Source organism: Rhineura floridana, chromosome 4, assembly GCF_030035675.1.
Source record: "Rhineura floridana isolate rRhiFlo1 chromosome 4, rRhiFlo1.hap2, whole genome shotgun sequence".
NCBI lineage: Eukaryota > Metazoa > Chordata > Lepidosauria > Squamata > Rhineuridae > Rhineura > Rhineura floridana.
Window position 1 is genome coordinate 186588272 of NC_084483.1, and position 14607 is coordinate 186602878.

A 14607-nucleotide genomic window follows, 5' to 3' on the forward strand; every position below is an offset into this window, starting at 1 on the left:
AAAGGGAGGTTGGCCTAAGTGACAGAATCTGCTTGAACGAGTCAATCTTGCTCCAGTTCTAGCCTGGAGAGAAATCCAGAGGTTGACAGAAAAGCTAACCAGATCAAAAGGGAGGCTCCTGTGCAGTAGATGTAGATTGCTAGTCTGTATTTGGGAGGATCAAAACTACAAAGGAGTGACAAGCATAGTCCAGACAATGGAACTTGAATTAATTTTTGTAAATTTCTTAAGATGTTTTCTACAATCAAGCAGTATATAAATTACATTAAATAAAATTTGTTAAATAAACTATGTAAAGCTGCCATTGCACCACTATTTGGGGAGAGGGGACGTGCAAATAGAATAAATTGCGCAAATTTGCGCAGACTTACTCCATTTGCATTCACAAACTTTTTCTTGCAGACACAAAATGATTCCGTCCTTGCGCCAGACCCTTACTCATACTGACCAAAACAACCAGTGTTCGTCAATAGATTAGCCGTTTATTCTGGGGGGGGGGAGAGAGGAAGCAATACATTGTTCCCAAATCTGGCTTGGTCCCCAAGGAACAAGTCTGCCTTGACCCCTAGAAAGTGGACTGTAATAAGCAGCTCTGCCAGTTCACATACAGCTTCTTTTATACGGACCGTATCGTTGTGTGGGGTAGAGGGGAAAAAAGGGTACAAACAAGTGCTGGGAGGCTGTAGTGGATTATTACTCTAGTACACGCCTTTGCCAAGCTGGTGCCCTCTGGCTATCTTGGACTACAACCCCCATCAGCCCCAGCCAACTGTTGGAGCTGTATTGCAAAATGATGGCACCAGCTTGGCAAAGGCTGCGGTAGTGTATGGCTGATAAGTGGTTTAACTCTCAAAGCTTTGGTCTTGGGCCTGGAGTAGATTGGGGGGGAACCCCCCAGAAGGAATAGGGATGACCCTTGTGTGGAATGACACTCTCTCATGGATGGGCTGGGCTCCCTTCACACGTGCACACAAAAAACAGCTTTAAGAGGATAAAGCAGAAGGAAGTGACAGTGTGGTAGGATATGAGGTACAATGTAAAAATCAAATCTAACCTGAAAGAATGAGAATGGAGCGGAGGACAGGCACAGCTCACCATGTTCATTCCCTAGTTATACATTAGAACAAAGTGCATTTCTGTGTTCCCTCCAGGGGCTCCCTAGCCCGTCAGAGCGCCTCCTGGCTTGAGGTGAGAAACTCTTCCGCTCTCTTGTGTGCTTCCAGGGCCTTTATGGTATAGACATCCTGAGGAAGCTCTGATTTCCGACGCAGCAAAACCTTCTCCTTCTTCATGTCTTTCAGCATCTAGGTGCAAAATCCACAAGAGGTTAGGGAGGTTGGGGGGGGGCTGCATAACTCCTCCTGACAAATGCCCCTTGCACTCCTCTCTTTGGGCTAGTCTACTTCAGCCTTCACCAACCTGGTGCCCTCCAGTTGTTTTGAACTACAACACCCATCGACATGTGCTGGCTGGGGCTGATGGGAGTTGTAGCCCAAACCAGCTGGAGAGCACCAGGTTGGCAAAGGTTGGTCTACTTTTTATAGAATTTATTGGAGGTCAGTGCCAAGCTACACCTAACCAGGGGTCAACTCCAAGGCTTTGAGGGACCTCTTGATCCCACCTACTTGAATATCCTCTTGGCCTCATCTCCAGCTTCCCGCCTCTTTAAATTAAAGAAAACCAGCACACAAACTTTCTATTCGCTTGCACACAGCAGGGGTACGGAATCTCTCATGCCTGGCAGCCAAATTCAGCCCTCTCTATCTGGCTCTTGGAACTTTCCCCAGACCTGCTTTGCACCCTCCTTGAGTGGTTTTGCCTAGATAGAGGATAGAGAGGTGTGTGTCTGTAGAAACCAGTCTACTGTACAAAGGTAAAATCTGCATTCATTGCTCCACCCAGTTTTGCTTCTGGCCCCGCCCACTATTGCCATGTGGGCCCCAGAAGGTTGCCATGAAGGGTGAACGTGGCTCTCCGGCTGAAAAGGGTTCCCTCCACCTCTGCTAGACAGCCACTGCACTTTCTTACAAGGCATCTGCCACCAAGCAATACCATCCACACATGACGTCAGGTGCGCAAATATCACGACACGGACAACAGCCGTGCCACAACTGGAAACTGAACACTAACAAAGTGTACACAAAACTGATCAGCAAATGAGCCAAGCTACAGCCTACAGGTCAACACACACATACACAGACAGCAAATCATAAAAAGAATTCAGCATGAAGAAGACAATCTAGATAGAAAACATCTTAGTTTACAGATGGGGGGAACACAGAGGCTGAGAAGCAAGCATGAAGGCCAGTCAATGAAACTTAGATTGCTCCATCAAGTAGAAAGACAACCTTGACTTATTAGGCCTCTTTCACAAAGTGGGAACACTGAGGTTCAGAACTATATGCCCCAGTCTTCCCGCTCATTCTTTCACTCATATGTGCGCGCACACTTTCAGCCTGGTCCTAAGAATGTTTAATTGGACATAACTCCCACTACACACACAAAGGGGGACTCTGTGCATGACCGTCACCATCATAGGACAACTCTCCGTATATAAAGCTCTGCAGCTGTACTTTCTGTCTTTCTGATCGCTTTCTCTGCTCAAATCTGTAGGATTGGGTGGTTGGGCATGCTGGCATTGGAAGGAAGTTTTGGAGTGAACCGAAGGTGCAGCCAGGGATGCACAAACTTTCCCTAGAGCTTCCTATCACTTGGGTGTGGGAATTACATGGGGAGACAAAGTAAGTAACACTGGGTGCCAAAAAGCAGGGGTGGATGGGGCCAGGGGAGGTGAAGGGGAGATGGCAGTCTCTGGGCTCAGAGCAAGCACAGCAGGAGGGCAGAGAAGAGCAACAGCAGCAAATCGATGGGTCCATGCTAGTGTGAAGACCCCAGTAGATGATGCCCAACCATGCTGATGCTGTGTTTGCACCACCAGCCCATATAGTTGAAGGTGCAACACTGTGAGGGGGTGTGTGATCATTCTTGCTCAAATATTAAGCAGGCAACTCAGCTGCTACAAATGCCATAGGGAGATTTAGCAGCTCCCTTCCTGCCTCACTCTGTTCTGCAAAAGGCAATTTGGCACTAAGCAAGTCTGTTTTCCACTTGGTTTTGTGCAATTGCACAATTCTCAAAGACTTCATTTTTCTTTCTTTCTGAAAGAATATCTGAAACAAGCACAATCCTCACTAAAAGGGCCTTGGGGGTGAGGAGGGGTATGGTGGACGCTCTGGATAGCCCAGGATGTGGCATACAATTCAGCAGCAGTTCAATGAGCAAATTGCCAGATGCTTTGTGCACCAACCGACATCACGCAAAAATTTCCAGAGGGGCAGCAGTGTTAGTCTCTTGTAGCAAAAACAAGGAGTCTTCTGGGACCTTGAAATGCTCGTTTTTGTTGGCAAGGGCAGGATATAAGTTTAATAATAAATATGTAAAGGAGAAAAAGGTGGGAGTCAAATGGAAATAAGAAGCTTAAATATATGTTAAATAAGCATACCATTAACTTTTTGCAGTAGCAAGTTGGTGCTAAGATTGGTGAGAGAGCCCGTGTGATGTAGTGGTTGAGAGTGTCCAACTGTGACCTGGGAGACCAGGGTTCAAATCCCCACTTGGCCAAGAAGCTCACTGAGTGATCTTGGGCCAGTCACTGTCTCTCATCCTAACCTACCTCACAGGGTTGTTGCGAGGATACAATGGCGAAGAGGGGAAAGCTTTGTATGCCACCTTGCCACTCCTTGGAGGAAAGGTGGGCTATAAATGTTATAAATAAACAAACTGCTGAGATGATTGCATTAATATGCTGCAGAGGGGGGAGGGAGCCATTTGCAAGCAAACCACAATTGTTTCTTGTGACTGGTTCCCTGCCGCACCAGAGGGTCTTAATGCAATCATGTCTGCAATCATCACCAATCTTCTACCATAAGCATGTTGGTCTTTAAGGTTCCATGAGACTTTTTGATAGGTTTAATGTGATGCAAGTTTGAGTTGCATCATACTACAGTGTGCAGAAGCCTCAAATCTGAGGCCGCCAACACATTATCTTCCAGACCAACTGAGAGTCAGGTATAAAGTTCCCACCCAGCCTCTACTGCCTTCTCTCACAAGAAACAGCGGCAGCCAGCCTTAACACCTCCAGAGGCATATGATGGGACCTCTTATTTAAGAGAAGAGGCTGCTTGCTTGTTTGGGAGGAGTTCCAGTGTTCACCAAGAACCCAGTGCTTTCACGCTACAGAAAGGGCTCCTGGTTCATTGGAGGATATAGAGATGAGTCACCTGCACAGCCTCTGTTTCCATCGTTTTCTTCAGTAGCTGTATGTCCTCTGCAGTGGGGGTCTCCGTCTCCATGCAATAAACAGGAGGCAAAGGTGGGGGTGCGCAATACATGGGGTACTGCAGGAACACAGCACATAGAAAAATGGGAATGCAAGCTCCGCAACTCAAGTACTGAAACACCAAAATGTTTAAACACACATAAATGTAGTAAGTGCAATATAACACTGAAATTTGCCTTTACAGCTCACAGTCTCCCTTCCGTGAAAAGGGCACGAGGGACTAAAATACATTAAACTCTTAAAGATCCTGCTTGTTTATTAAGATCAACTGCAGAGGCTCTCCTCAAGTGCCAACAAGTGTAGTCAATTAGGTTGGCGATCAAAAGGACAGAGTTTTCTTGGTGGTGGCCCCTGCTGCTGTGGAACTGTCTTCCTCTGGAACTATGAAAGGCCCTTCAGTACAATTCTTCAAACATGCCACTCACTTGTTTCAGTCTGCCTTTATGCGACAAAGGATTTTATGCCGCTGGTCCCAAAAACTTGGAGCTTCTTTAAGATTCTGAACTCTTATGTTCAGCATTTAAATGCGTAACAACCAGATCTCCTTTAGCTGTATGCTGAGGGCTATGCCCTAAAAGGCAGCATTTCTGATTCTGTTAGTTTTGTTTTTATCTTTATTGATCTTCCTGTAGACCATTTAAGAGACCATGGTGTTAGGCAATATATAAATAGGTGAAATAAAAAATATAAATACTATAAATAAATGAATGGTCCCAGGTTCAATCACTGACATCTGAAAATAGGTGTGCGAAACATTGCTGTCTGAAACTCTGGGGAGCAGCTACAAGTCAACACAAACAGTACTGTGGTAAATAAAGTAATCACCTAACTCAGTATATGACACCTTTCCATGTTTGTTCCTATGATAGCAAACTTACCAAACATCAAACAGACATGAGAGGAGCTGGGTTTTTTTTTTTTTACTCTTGGTTCCACTTTGCCAAGAAGAAGTGAGGGAGAATTAAACCGTGGGGTTTTTTTTTGGCAAATACCTTAACAAAAGCATATCTGCTGGGTCTAATCAAGGAAGAAGCAACCATTAATCTTGCTTTTCGTAATTGCTATCTTCTGCATCTGACAATGACTCCCATTTTACAGATGAGAAACTGAAGCCGATAGCAACTCATCTAAGGCCGTGCCATGAAGCCATGGCTGAACAGAGATTTTAAAACAGGTCCAAGTTCAGGGGCAGACAACATGGTGCCCTCCAAACGCCACTGGATTCCAACTCCCAACAGGCCCAGCCAGCACGTCCAGCAACGAATGTAGGGCCACAGGTTCCCCATCCCTGTCATAGTCCCGACATTTATCCACTGAGGCAAACACAAGGAGTTTTTCATCGTATAACAGTCTGTGGTCTTTCAACCTAAGAGAGCAGGAATGCGAGGACACTTCCAAAACAACATTATCTGTTGGTAGCAACCATTACCTGAGGATTTTGGCGGGCCAGTTCCTCAATCTTGTGCCACATCTCTTCTCGTTCCTTCAACCTGAACCGCCCTCTGAAGAAGGAAATGAATTTATTTATTTATTTTCATTTAGACTTCTAATCCACCCTCTCTTTAGAGCTCAGACCAACTTAAGCCATTCCTAAAAACCGGGGGGGGGATGATCCCAGTAAAAATGCTCCATATTAAACAGATATTGGCAGAATTCAAATGTAAACTTCTCATCCTCAGCTATTTGAGGGATATGTCAGACCCTTACCACATGCCTCACAAAAGGTGGGTCCTAGCTCATTCTTTCAGTTCAGACTTCTGAGTGGCCACAGTGACTTCCTGTCCCACCCACTTCTCCAAACATAACAGTCCTCTGTTTGTGTCCTCTTCATAAAGCAGACATATCCTCTTCCCCTTCTTCTTAATCTTGTTTGTGACAAAACCCAAAGAACGCCACTTTCCCAAGGCTTTGTAGTCCCTCAAATCCTCCTCTGCATAGAATGGAGGGCTTTGTAGAACTGGACATGCCAAGTACAGTTAAACTCTTATGGCCACATTCACACCACACATTAATTCCACTATTATTCTATGGGTACTGACAGTTGTTAGCACGCATGCACGCACGAGATCTCCAATGGCCAGAGTGGTTTAACAGTCAGTCCCTCTTCCCAGAGAACTCTGGGAATTGTAGCTCTGCGAGGGGAATAGGGGTCTCCTAACACCTCTCAACACCCTTCACAAACTATACTTCCCAGGATTCTTTGGGGGAAGCCATGCCTGTTTAAAGTGGAATAATAGTAGAAAAAACGGATGGTGTAAAGGTGGTCTAAGTCTCGCAATTTTAATGGGAATGAAGAGTAGCTGTAACAGCACAACCCTAGATGTGTTTGCTCAAAAGAAGTAACTAGCTCCCCAAAAGCTTACACTTTCAAATACCAGTTGCTCTAGAGTGTGCTCTAGTTTGACTGGCATGGCCTCCACAGAAGCGGTGGGGATGAGGGTTCCTGTAGCCCTACAGATGTTGCCGGACTCCCAGCTCCCATCAGCCTCAGCCAGCATAGGCAATGGTCAGATATGATGGGATCTGCAGTCCAACATCTGGAGGGCTACAGCAGACCCAGCGCTGCTGTTAACTGCTATCAAGAAGGAAAGTCACACTATTCACAGGATTAGCTGCTGGCAGAGTTTTCCTAGCCAAGTGCTCACTTCTGCTTCTCTGCCTTGTACTGCTGTGTGCAGTCATCAAACAGCTTCTGGTTCATCTCCATGAACAGCTTGAGTGCATTGTAGATCAAACCATGGATTGTCCTACAAAAGACAGATGAGGTGGAGAAAGAATTAAAGAGCACTTTGGACAGAGGTGAAAAACTGCCCTTCCAAGAAAGAGATTTAAAAGACCAGTGCAGTAAACTCCCAATGTCTGATATTTATACTGTGTACATAAAGAACAGAAGCTTCAAATGCCAGAACAGACATACCCATTCACTATTCCCAAGAGCGTCATAAATCTGTAACTCGGGTAGAGAACCTGTGGCCTTCCAGAGAATATTGGACTCCCTCCCATAAGTCCCAGGCAATGTGGCCAATGGTCAGGGATGATGGGAGCTGGAGTCCCACAGCCTCTGAAGGGTCACAAGTTTCCTATCTCTGTTGTAAATGGTTGGACAAGCTCAAGGGACAACAGCTTATTCTATATCTGCATGCATACTGCAAGCAATCATCACTGGAGCCCTTCTCTCCCCATGCTAAAATCTGAATGAAATTAGAAACTGAACATGGCACTAGCATCTGCACCAATACCCTGCGGTAGAAGAGCAAGACAGAGCTCTCTCACCTGTACTCACATTCATGCCCAAGGCTCACAGAAATGACCTACTTGTTCCAATGACTTTTGGAATTCTTGTAGAGTGCTGGGAACATGATAGGGAGAATTTTGGCTGCATTGTCACTGATCAAACTCATGATGTATTCATTGTTCCAATAATACAACGCCCTCTCTGCCACCTGTAGAAATAAAGGAAAACAGACTTCTTAAATAGAGAGATATTTTAAAGGGAAGCAGGTAATGCACTCTTAACCTGAACGACAGAAACCCAGTGTCCAGATCAGAAGTAGTAACAATTCCACTCTATTGTCTGCTGGGTAGTATTGTGGCCATTCTGGGCACCACCTTTTAGGGACATTGACAAACTGGGGCATGTTCAGTCGGGGGTGACCAGCTTGGCAACAGATCTGGAAACCAAGGCCTACAATGAATGATTCTAAGAGCTGGCTATGTTTAGCCTGGAGAAGAGAAGATTAAGAGGAGACAAGATAACTGTCTTCAAATATCTGAAGGGTTCTCATGCAGGGGATGGAGCAGTCTTTTCACTGCTCTAGAGAGCAGGACTAGAACTAACAGGTGGAAATTACTGAGAAGGAGATTTCAGCTAAATATTAGGAACAATTTCGAAATGTCAAAAGTGTTCAGTGGTGGAACAGACTATCTTGAGAGATGGTGGGTTCTCCTTTGCTGGAGGTATTTAAGCACTGGCTGGACAGTCTTCTGTCAAGGATGATGTAGTTGCAAATTTCATTCCTGTGCTTAGATGGACTAGATGACCTCCAAAGCGGCCTTCTCGCTCTATTCTTGGTTTCAAATACTCATTTGGGGTGGGTGGGTTGCTGCATATTATGAGCTGTATATATAAATGAACCTGACATATAATGTTCAGCTGTCTGATCTGATAGTGCCTAATCTAAGAATTCAAACTTTCTTCCAAATGTTTGTGATTCTGCCCTTGCAGCAAGCAGGGCCCTACCACCAAAATTACATTTCTGTACAGATCAGAGTATCTCTACAATCTCGGTCCAAACTGTAGTGTTGATGGGATGGAGGGGAACACATAGTCTGCATAGACACTCACTATTTATTTATTAAATTTCTATCCTGCCCTTCCTCCCAGAAGGAGCCCAGGGCAGCAAACAAAACACTAAAATCACTCTAAAACATCAAAGTACTTAAAATATTTTAAACAAAACATTTTTGAAAACGTATTAAAACAAAACATATTAAAAACATTTTTTAAAAGCTTTAAATGCATCTTAACAAGCAATTCCTACACAGACGCAGACTCATGCAAAACGAATACTACTCTTAATACAGATGTCAACCTGTACATGTCCGGAAAAAAGAAGCATAAAGCAATCAGTCCTAGAAGTTCCATTTTTTCCTCTAGGGTGTCTCAAAGCTAAAATAACAGGGAGGGGGAACCCAAGGTTCTGCTGATAGCTTAACAAACCTAATGTCCATTTCCACCTAGTGCCATTTCCATCGACTCTTCCCCTTTTGCCTTGGCTTCAAACATAACTTATCATAGACTAGAAATGATTTATTTGTTCTTGGAGAAGTTCTAATCTCAGTCGCACAGCATCTGCTTTGCATGCAGAAGGTCCCAGGTTCAATCCCCAACATCTCCAGGTAGGGCTGGCAATGTCCCCTGCCTGAAATCCTGGAAAACCACTACCAGTCAGTGCGGACAATTATGAGCTGGATGGACTAGTGGCTTGATTCAATATAAGAAAGCTTCCAATGTTCCAGTGTTGAAGAGAACTGCCAAAGCACTTTTCACCTGTGTGCTTCTCCCTCTTCTTGTGTGCTGTAATGCAGTGGGGTTTGTTGAACCACAGTATCCAGTGATGTCTAAACTAGGAATCCTGTTTCATCTCCGTAAATAAACTGGGATGTTAAACCACCGTTTCTATTACAGTGTGCAAGGGGAGGGGAGAGCATGTGGGCACAACACCCATTGCTGTTTTGTAAACCATAGTTTTTTGGACTGAGATCATCTGAAGTGGGCCATTATGTTGGTGAGGAAAGCGTATTTCCTACCTCCACTAGCTATAAAATCTTTCACTGAACAATCACCTGTGTTATGCGCCAAGATGCTTGGGAATTTTCAGAGTTTCCGCGCTGAACATGAACAGGGACTAAAGCTGTTGCCAGCATCCTGAGTTTTGGACCTACCTGGAAGTGAGGGCTAGAGACACACTTGGCCAGTTGCCTGAACAGAGGTTCCATAACCTTCACAAACTCAGAGGGCTCAATGACATCCAATATTTCTTCCAGCTCATTCAGGAACATCACCTCCTTGGGACTGTGCGTTTTTGGCCAAAACTTCAGCAAGCCCATAATCACCTGAACAGATAAAGAAAGGAGATTACAAATATTAAAGAAACAAGTAGGAACATTTGTTGGTGGTACTATCTAGAATTTTAAATCTGAAAAAAAATCTTACGAACAGTGCAATCCAAACCATGTCTACACCGAAAGAAGTCCCACTGGATTCAATGGGATTTACCCCCAGGTAAGTAGGGTTAGGATTAGAGTCTTAAAAGTACTATTATGTATCTCAGGTAGCAGATACTGTATTTATAAAACTTCTCTTTAAAATGTTATTAAAATCAATAAAATGTGCCTCTGGTTTTTCATTAGTAATTCACTTTCAGCTCTGCCCATGTCTCTAACCCCACAGCCCAATACTATTTCAAAGAGTCCTCCTCTCTCCTGCTATACTCAACAGTACAGCCTTTCCCAACCAGTGTGCCTCCAGATGTTGTTGGACCACAACTCCCATCAGCCTCAGCCGGCATTGCCAATGGTCAGGAAAGATGGGAATTGTGGTCCAACAACATCTGGAGGCACACTGGATGGGAAAGGCTGCAATAGTACCATATATTAATAGCACTCATTATCCGAGTGCATGCTCAGTGATCACAGAATATTAATAGTCTGGGGGGAAGGGGACAGAAAATGGAATGGAATATCCTGGGAAAGGGCATGGTTGGAAGCCTGAACAGTACAACTTTTTGTTGCAGATCCCACTCATAAAAGTGCTTCAAAACTTTTCACAGTCACCACCATAATCCTTAGAGCAAACCTGGAAGGTCACAATATTACCCCCATTTGCAGATGGGGGGCTAGTACTGAGAGATAGCAACTTGCCAAAGACCTAAGGACTCTTAGTGAATTTGTTTTTTAAAAATGCACTTAATTAACAAACAGGCATAAGATGTGAATTTGCATAATGTGACATAATTAGCGCACGTATAGATTTTCTAGATGAACAATCTTTTGTTAGGGGGCAGGGATTATGACTGGATTCTGGTCTGGAAAAAAAAGTTTACCATTTCATCCAAAAAGGCAACCTTTGGTTTGTGCTCATCGGCAAACCATTGTTTACCTGAAAAGCAAGTGGCAAATGATGGCTTGCCAGAAACCAGTTGGAAGTTATTAATCATCACACACGAGGTAAGGAATAAGGGGAGGAGACAGCATGCACAAGTCTGAGGCTTAAGCCCGCTTATTTGTATAATACACTGTTTGGTGTTGCATTCGATCCTGTGCCTTTCACTGTATTCCAGGAGTAATCTACAAGACGGCAGTGGAGTATCTTATGAGAAGGTATGATGATTTCACTGCAAAGCTAGAAACTCACACTGCTCCTGTGCTGTTTAGTACTGCAAGCTTCAATTAGTTTAACCAGGAGATGAATCATCTATGGCTCTAGCTGATTAAATGAAAAAGACTACTTTTAATCAACAAGCGAAAATTTAACTAGTAAGCCCGACAATTCAGGGCACATTTTATCTATTCATTTTAAAGCTGCTTTGGTTCTGGTGTATGAAAAGAAATGGGAAACATTAAAGACGGTCTCTTCTAACAATTACTGGTAGCCTTTGCTTATTGCATTGAAGCTTCTCGTGTGTTTCTTCAATACCTCAAAAAAGCAGCTTATATTAAGGTTTTAGAAATATGTACATTTCACAAACTGATTTAAGTTTAAATAATAATTCAGTTAAAAGGCAAATGGCCATTCATCTAAACATACTGCAACTGTTTTAACACCCTTAGTACTTGTCCGCCTAAGCTTTTCTTGCAATCTACCTCTTCTCTACTTGGAAGAGAGACCTATCTTAACTTTTAGCTTGGCCTTGACATTAATACTGCTGCTACATGGTGCGCAAAGCGAACTTAATAACGCAAGATCTGTCCTCCATTTATCACCACAACCTTCAGCAAGGGACCATATCCAATGCTTGTCCTACTCAGAGTAAACCCATTGAAATTAACAAACATGACTCAGGTTCGTTCATTTCAATAGGTCTACTCGGAATAGGACTAGCATTGGATTCAACCCAAGGCTAGTATAAGGCACGCATTCCAATAACCCATTTTCAGTCGCTCTACTAATGACTTCTCTTAGTCTCTTAACAACTTCTTATACTAGTTTAGTTTTCGTACAGCCCAGAATAATAGACAAATCAAGTAATCTAGAGACAATCTGCCAGTGTCATTACACTGTTTGGCAGCACTAGCTGATGTATTGGTTTTCCTAAGCAACTACATTTTCACAGGAACACACCAAGAATACTCTGCAGTGGCCCAGCCTGATTTTTCAGGGCATCAGCGCAATCAAAGCTCAAACCAAAGACCAAAGCAGGCTCCTGCTGGGAGGAAGGGCGGGATATAAATTAAAAAATAAATAAATAAAATAAATAAAAATAAAAACAACTCAGATCACATCCACACCATACACTGAAAGCACTTGGCTTCCGCCAAAGAATCCTAGGAGCTGTAGTTTGTTAAGGGTGCTTGGAAGGGTAAACAATACTTCCCAAGATTCTTTAAGGGAAAGCCATGTGCTTTAAATGTATAATGTGGATGTGACATCTATTTCAGCAAGGACGACAACATGTCCTAAGTCCCAAGGATCTATAGAGTTTTGTACTCTGGCCCAAATCATTTAGGGAAGGGGTTCCCAGGCTGTGGTCCATGAACCACCAGTAGTCCACCAGCTCATTCAGGTGGTCCATGGCATGTCCACATTAAATATTCATAATTGATTTTTAATTGTATTTTTATTGCTTCTTTTATTTCTTAGATTGTATTTATTGCATTACAACCTAAGTTCTATGGAATGCAAATTGTAATACAATAAAATGCAAAATAAGAAATAAAAAAGCAATAAAAATGCAATTAAAAATCATACAGCATCTAGCACAGGCATCACAGTTGCTACAACAGAAAGATCATTAAGCGGTCCGCCAAGACCCTCAGCAGTTTTCAAGTGTAGGGGGAAAAAATTGGGAACCGCTGATATACTTAGAAATGGGCTCAGAAAAAAAATGAGAGCCATGGAGATTGAGCAGGATCAGGAGTAACGCATGTGGAGTGCTCCTGATCAGGATTCCAGCCAGCAAGCCATGTCCTTCTCCAGGGTACTGCATTCCACCACACCTCCCTCCTGCCTTTCTTCAATATACTGTTTGGGGATTCTCCCCCCCCCAAAAAAAACCCTAAACTGTGTTTGTGCTCATGCAAATCTTGGGGTTCCTCTAAACTTGCTGATGCCTCACTTTTGCATGTAGGTGGTCCCATTTTGGCCACGTTAAGGCCAGGATTGATTCCATAAAGGAAGCCACAGATCTGAACTTACAAGATCTGAAGTGGGTGGTTTATAACAGATGCTATTGGAGGTCACTGATTCATAGGGTCGCCACAAGTCAAAATCGACTTGAAAGCATATAACAAGGTCAGGCACTCAGAGAATGAGTTCGCTATTATATAGGAATGTCAGAATAACTATCTTCTGATAGCTGCAGCAAGATTCTGCAGCAGCTGCAGGTTCTGAACATTTTTCAAAGGCAGCCCCACATAGAGGGTATCGCAAAGGAACACTTACTGGTTCAGTCAGACTGCTGTCTTTCTCCAAGAACTGCACCACACAATATGCCAACTGTAAGGAAGAGCACAGTACAGTCAGAAACTTCAGGTACTATGGAAACAACAGAGGCAGACGGCACGCGTGCGGTATCTAAAAGTATTTATAGCCAGCCTTTTGGTTAGATGGCACATCAGGTTTGCTCAAGAGACTGCAACGGGTGACCAGCTGCATCCAAGCCCACAAACGAAGGCTGCAATCCTATGTATATTTATGCTAGACCTTGATGGGTTTTATTTCTGCATTAAAAAAAAACATGAGATCACACTCTGTGTTTAAGTCAATTGAAATGGTGACCGTGTCTTAGGTTGCTTTAAGGGGGGATTAGGGTCCCAGGGTATGGTGTGAAGCAGGAATGGAGAACTGCATCTGGCCAGTGGGTCAGATCCTTTATGTCCCCACAGATAACTCTGGCAGGTGGATGGGACCACCCACCTTTACAGCGAGTCCCTTTGAAATCTGTTTGCGGGTGCAGTTTGGAATGAAAGCACCCCTTCAAAGGGCTCACTTCAGCAAGATCTGCTTGCAAAAGAACATTCAGGGCCTTACATTAAGCTCCCAATTGTTCCATTGTAGCCACATCGTTACCTGCCCCACACCTGAGGGATATTTTTTATTTATTACATTTATACCCTGCCTTTCTTTTCATGATAGAAACCTAAAGCGGCTTACATATGGTTCCCAGGCAGTCTCCCATCCAGGCACTGACCAGACCTGATCCTGCTTAGCTTCAGCAGGGTGCTGGCCTCATGTGCCTTCAGACCATAGCCTGGGACCCCCACCTATGAGCGGGGACAACAGCCTTGCACATCATACTGAGAGACCTGTGCCGGGCCTAATCAGGCCTGCAGTCAAGAGGCTCCCCACCCCTGGTCTGAAGGTACATAAAGCCACTACCTTACAGAAGCTAAGCAGGCCTGTGTTTAGTCATTAGCTGGATGGGAGACCACAATTAAGCTAATGTAGGTTCCATCATGCCTTTTTAAAAAAACAAAATAAAATAAGATAAAATTGTACAAACTAATTGAGCATAAGGTTGTCAATGGCTACTACTCATAATGCCTGT

General features: G+C 43.8%; 1 protein-coding gene across 1 annotated transcript in view; it reads right to left on the bottom strand.

The window, feature by feature from the left end:
* Nucleotides 1-462: 462 nt before the first annotated feature.
* PPP2R5D (protein phosphatase 2 regulatory subunit B'delta) overlaps nt 463-14607 on the bottom strand; it is a 70385-nt gene continuing 56240 nt past the window's right edge. Inside the window, exons 11-17 of the mRNA XM_061625495.1 lie at nt 13503-13556; nt 9785-9955; nt 7655-7782; nt 6985-7086; nt 5769-5841; nt 4281-4397; nt 463-1304 (exon numbers count right to left, since the gene is read on the bottom strand). Coding sequence (XP_061481479.1) covers nt 1167-1304; nt 4281-4397; nt 5769-5841; nt 6985-7086; nt 7655-7782; nt 9785-9955; nt 13503-13556 — 783 coding nt within the window. The 3' untranslated portion in view covers nt 463-1166. The remainder of the gene's footprint in view (nt 1305-4280; nt 4398-5768; nt 5842-6984; nt 7087-7654; nt 7783-9784; nt 9956-13502; nt 13557-14607) is intronic.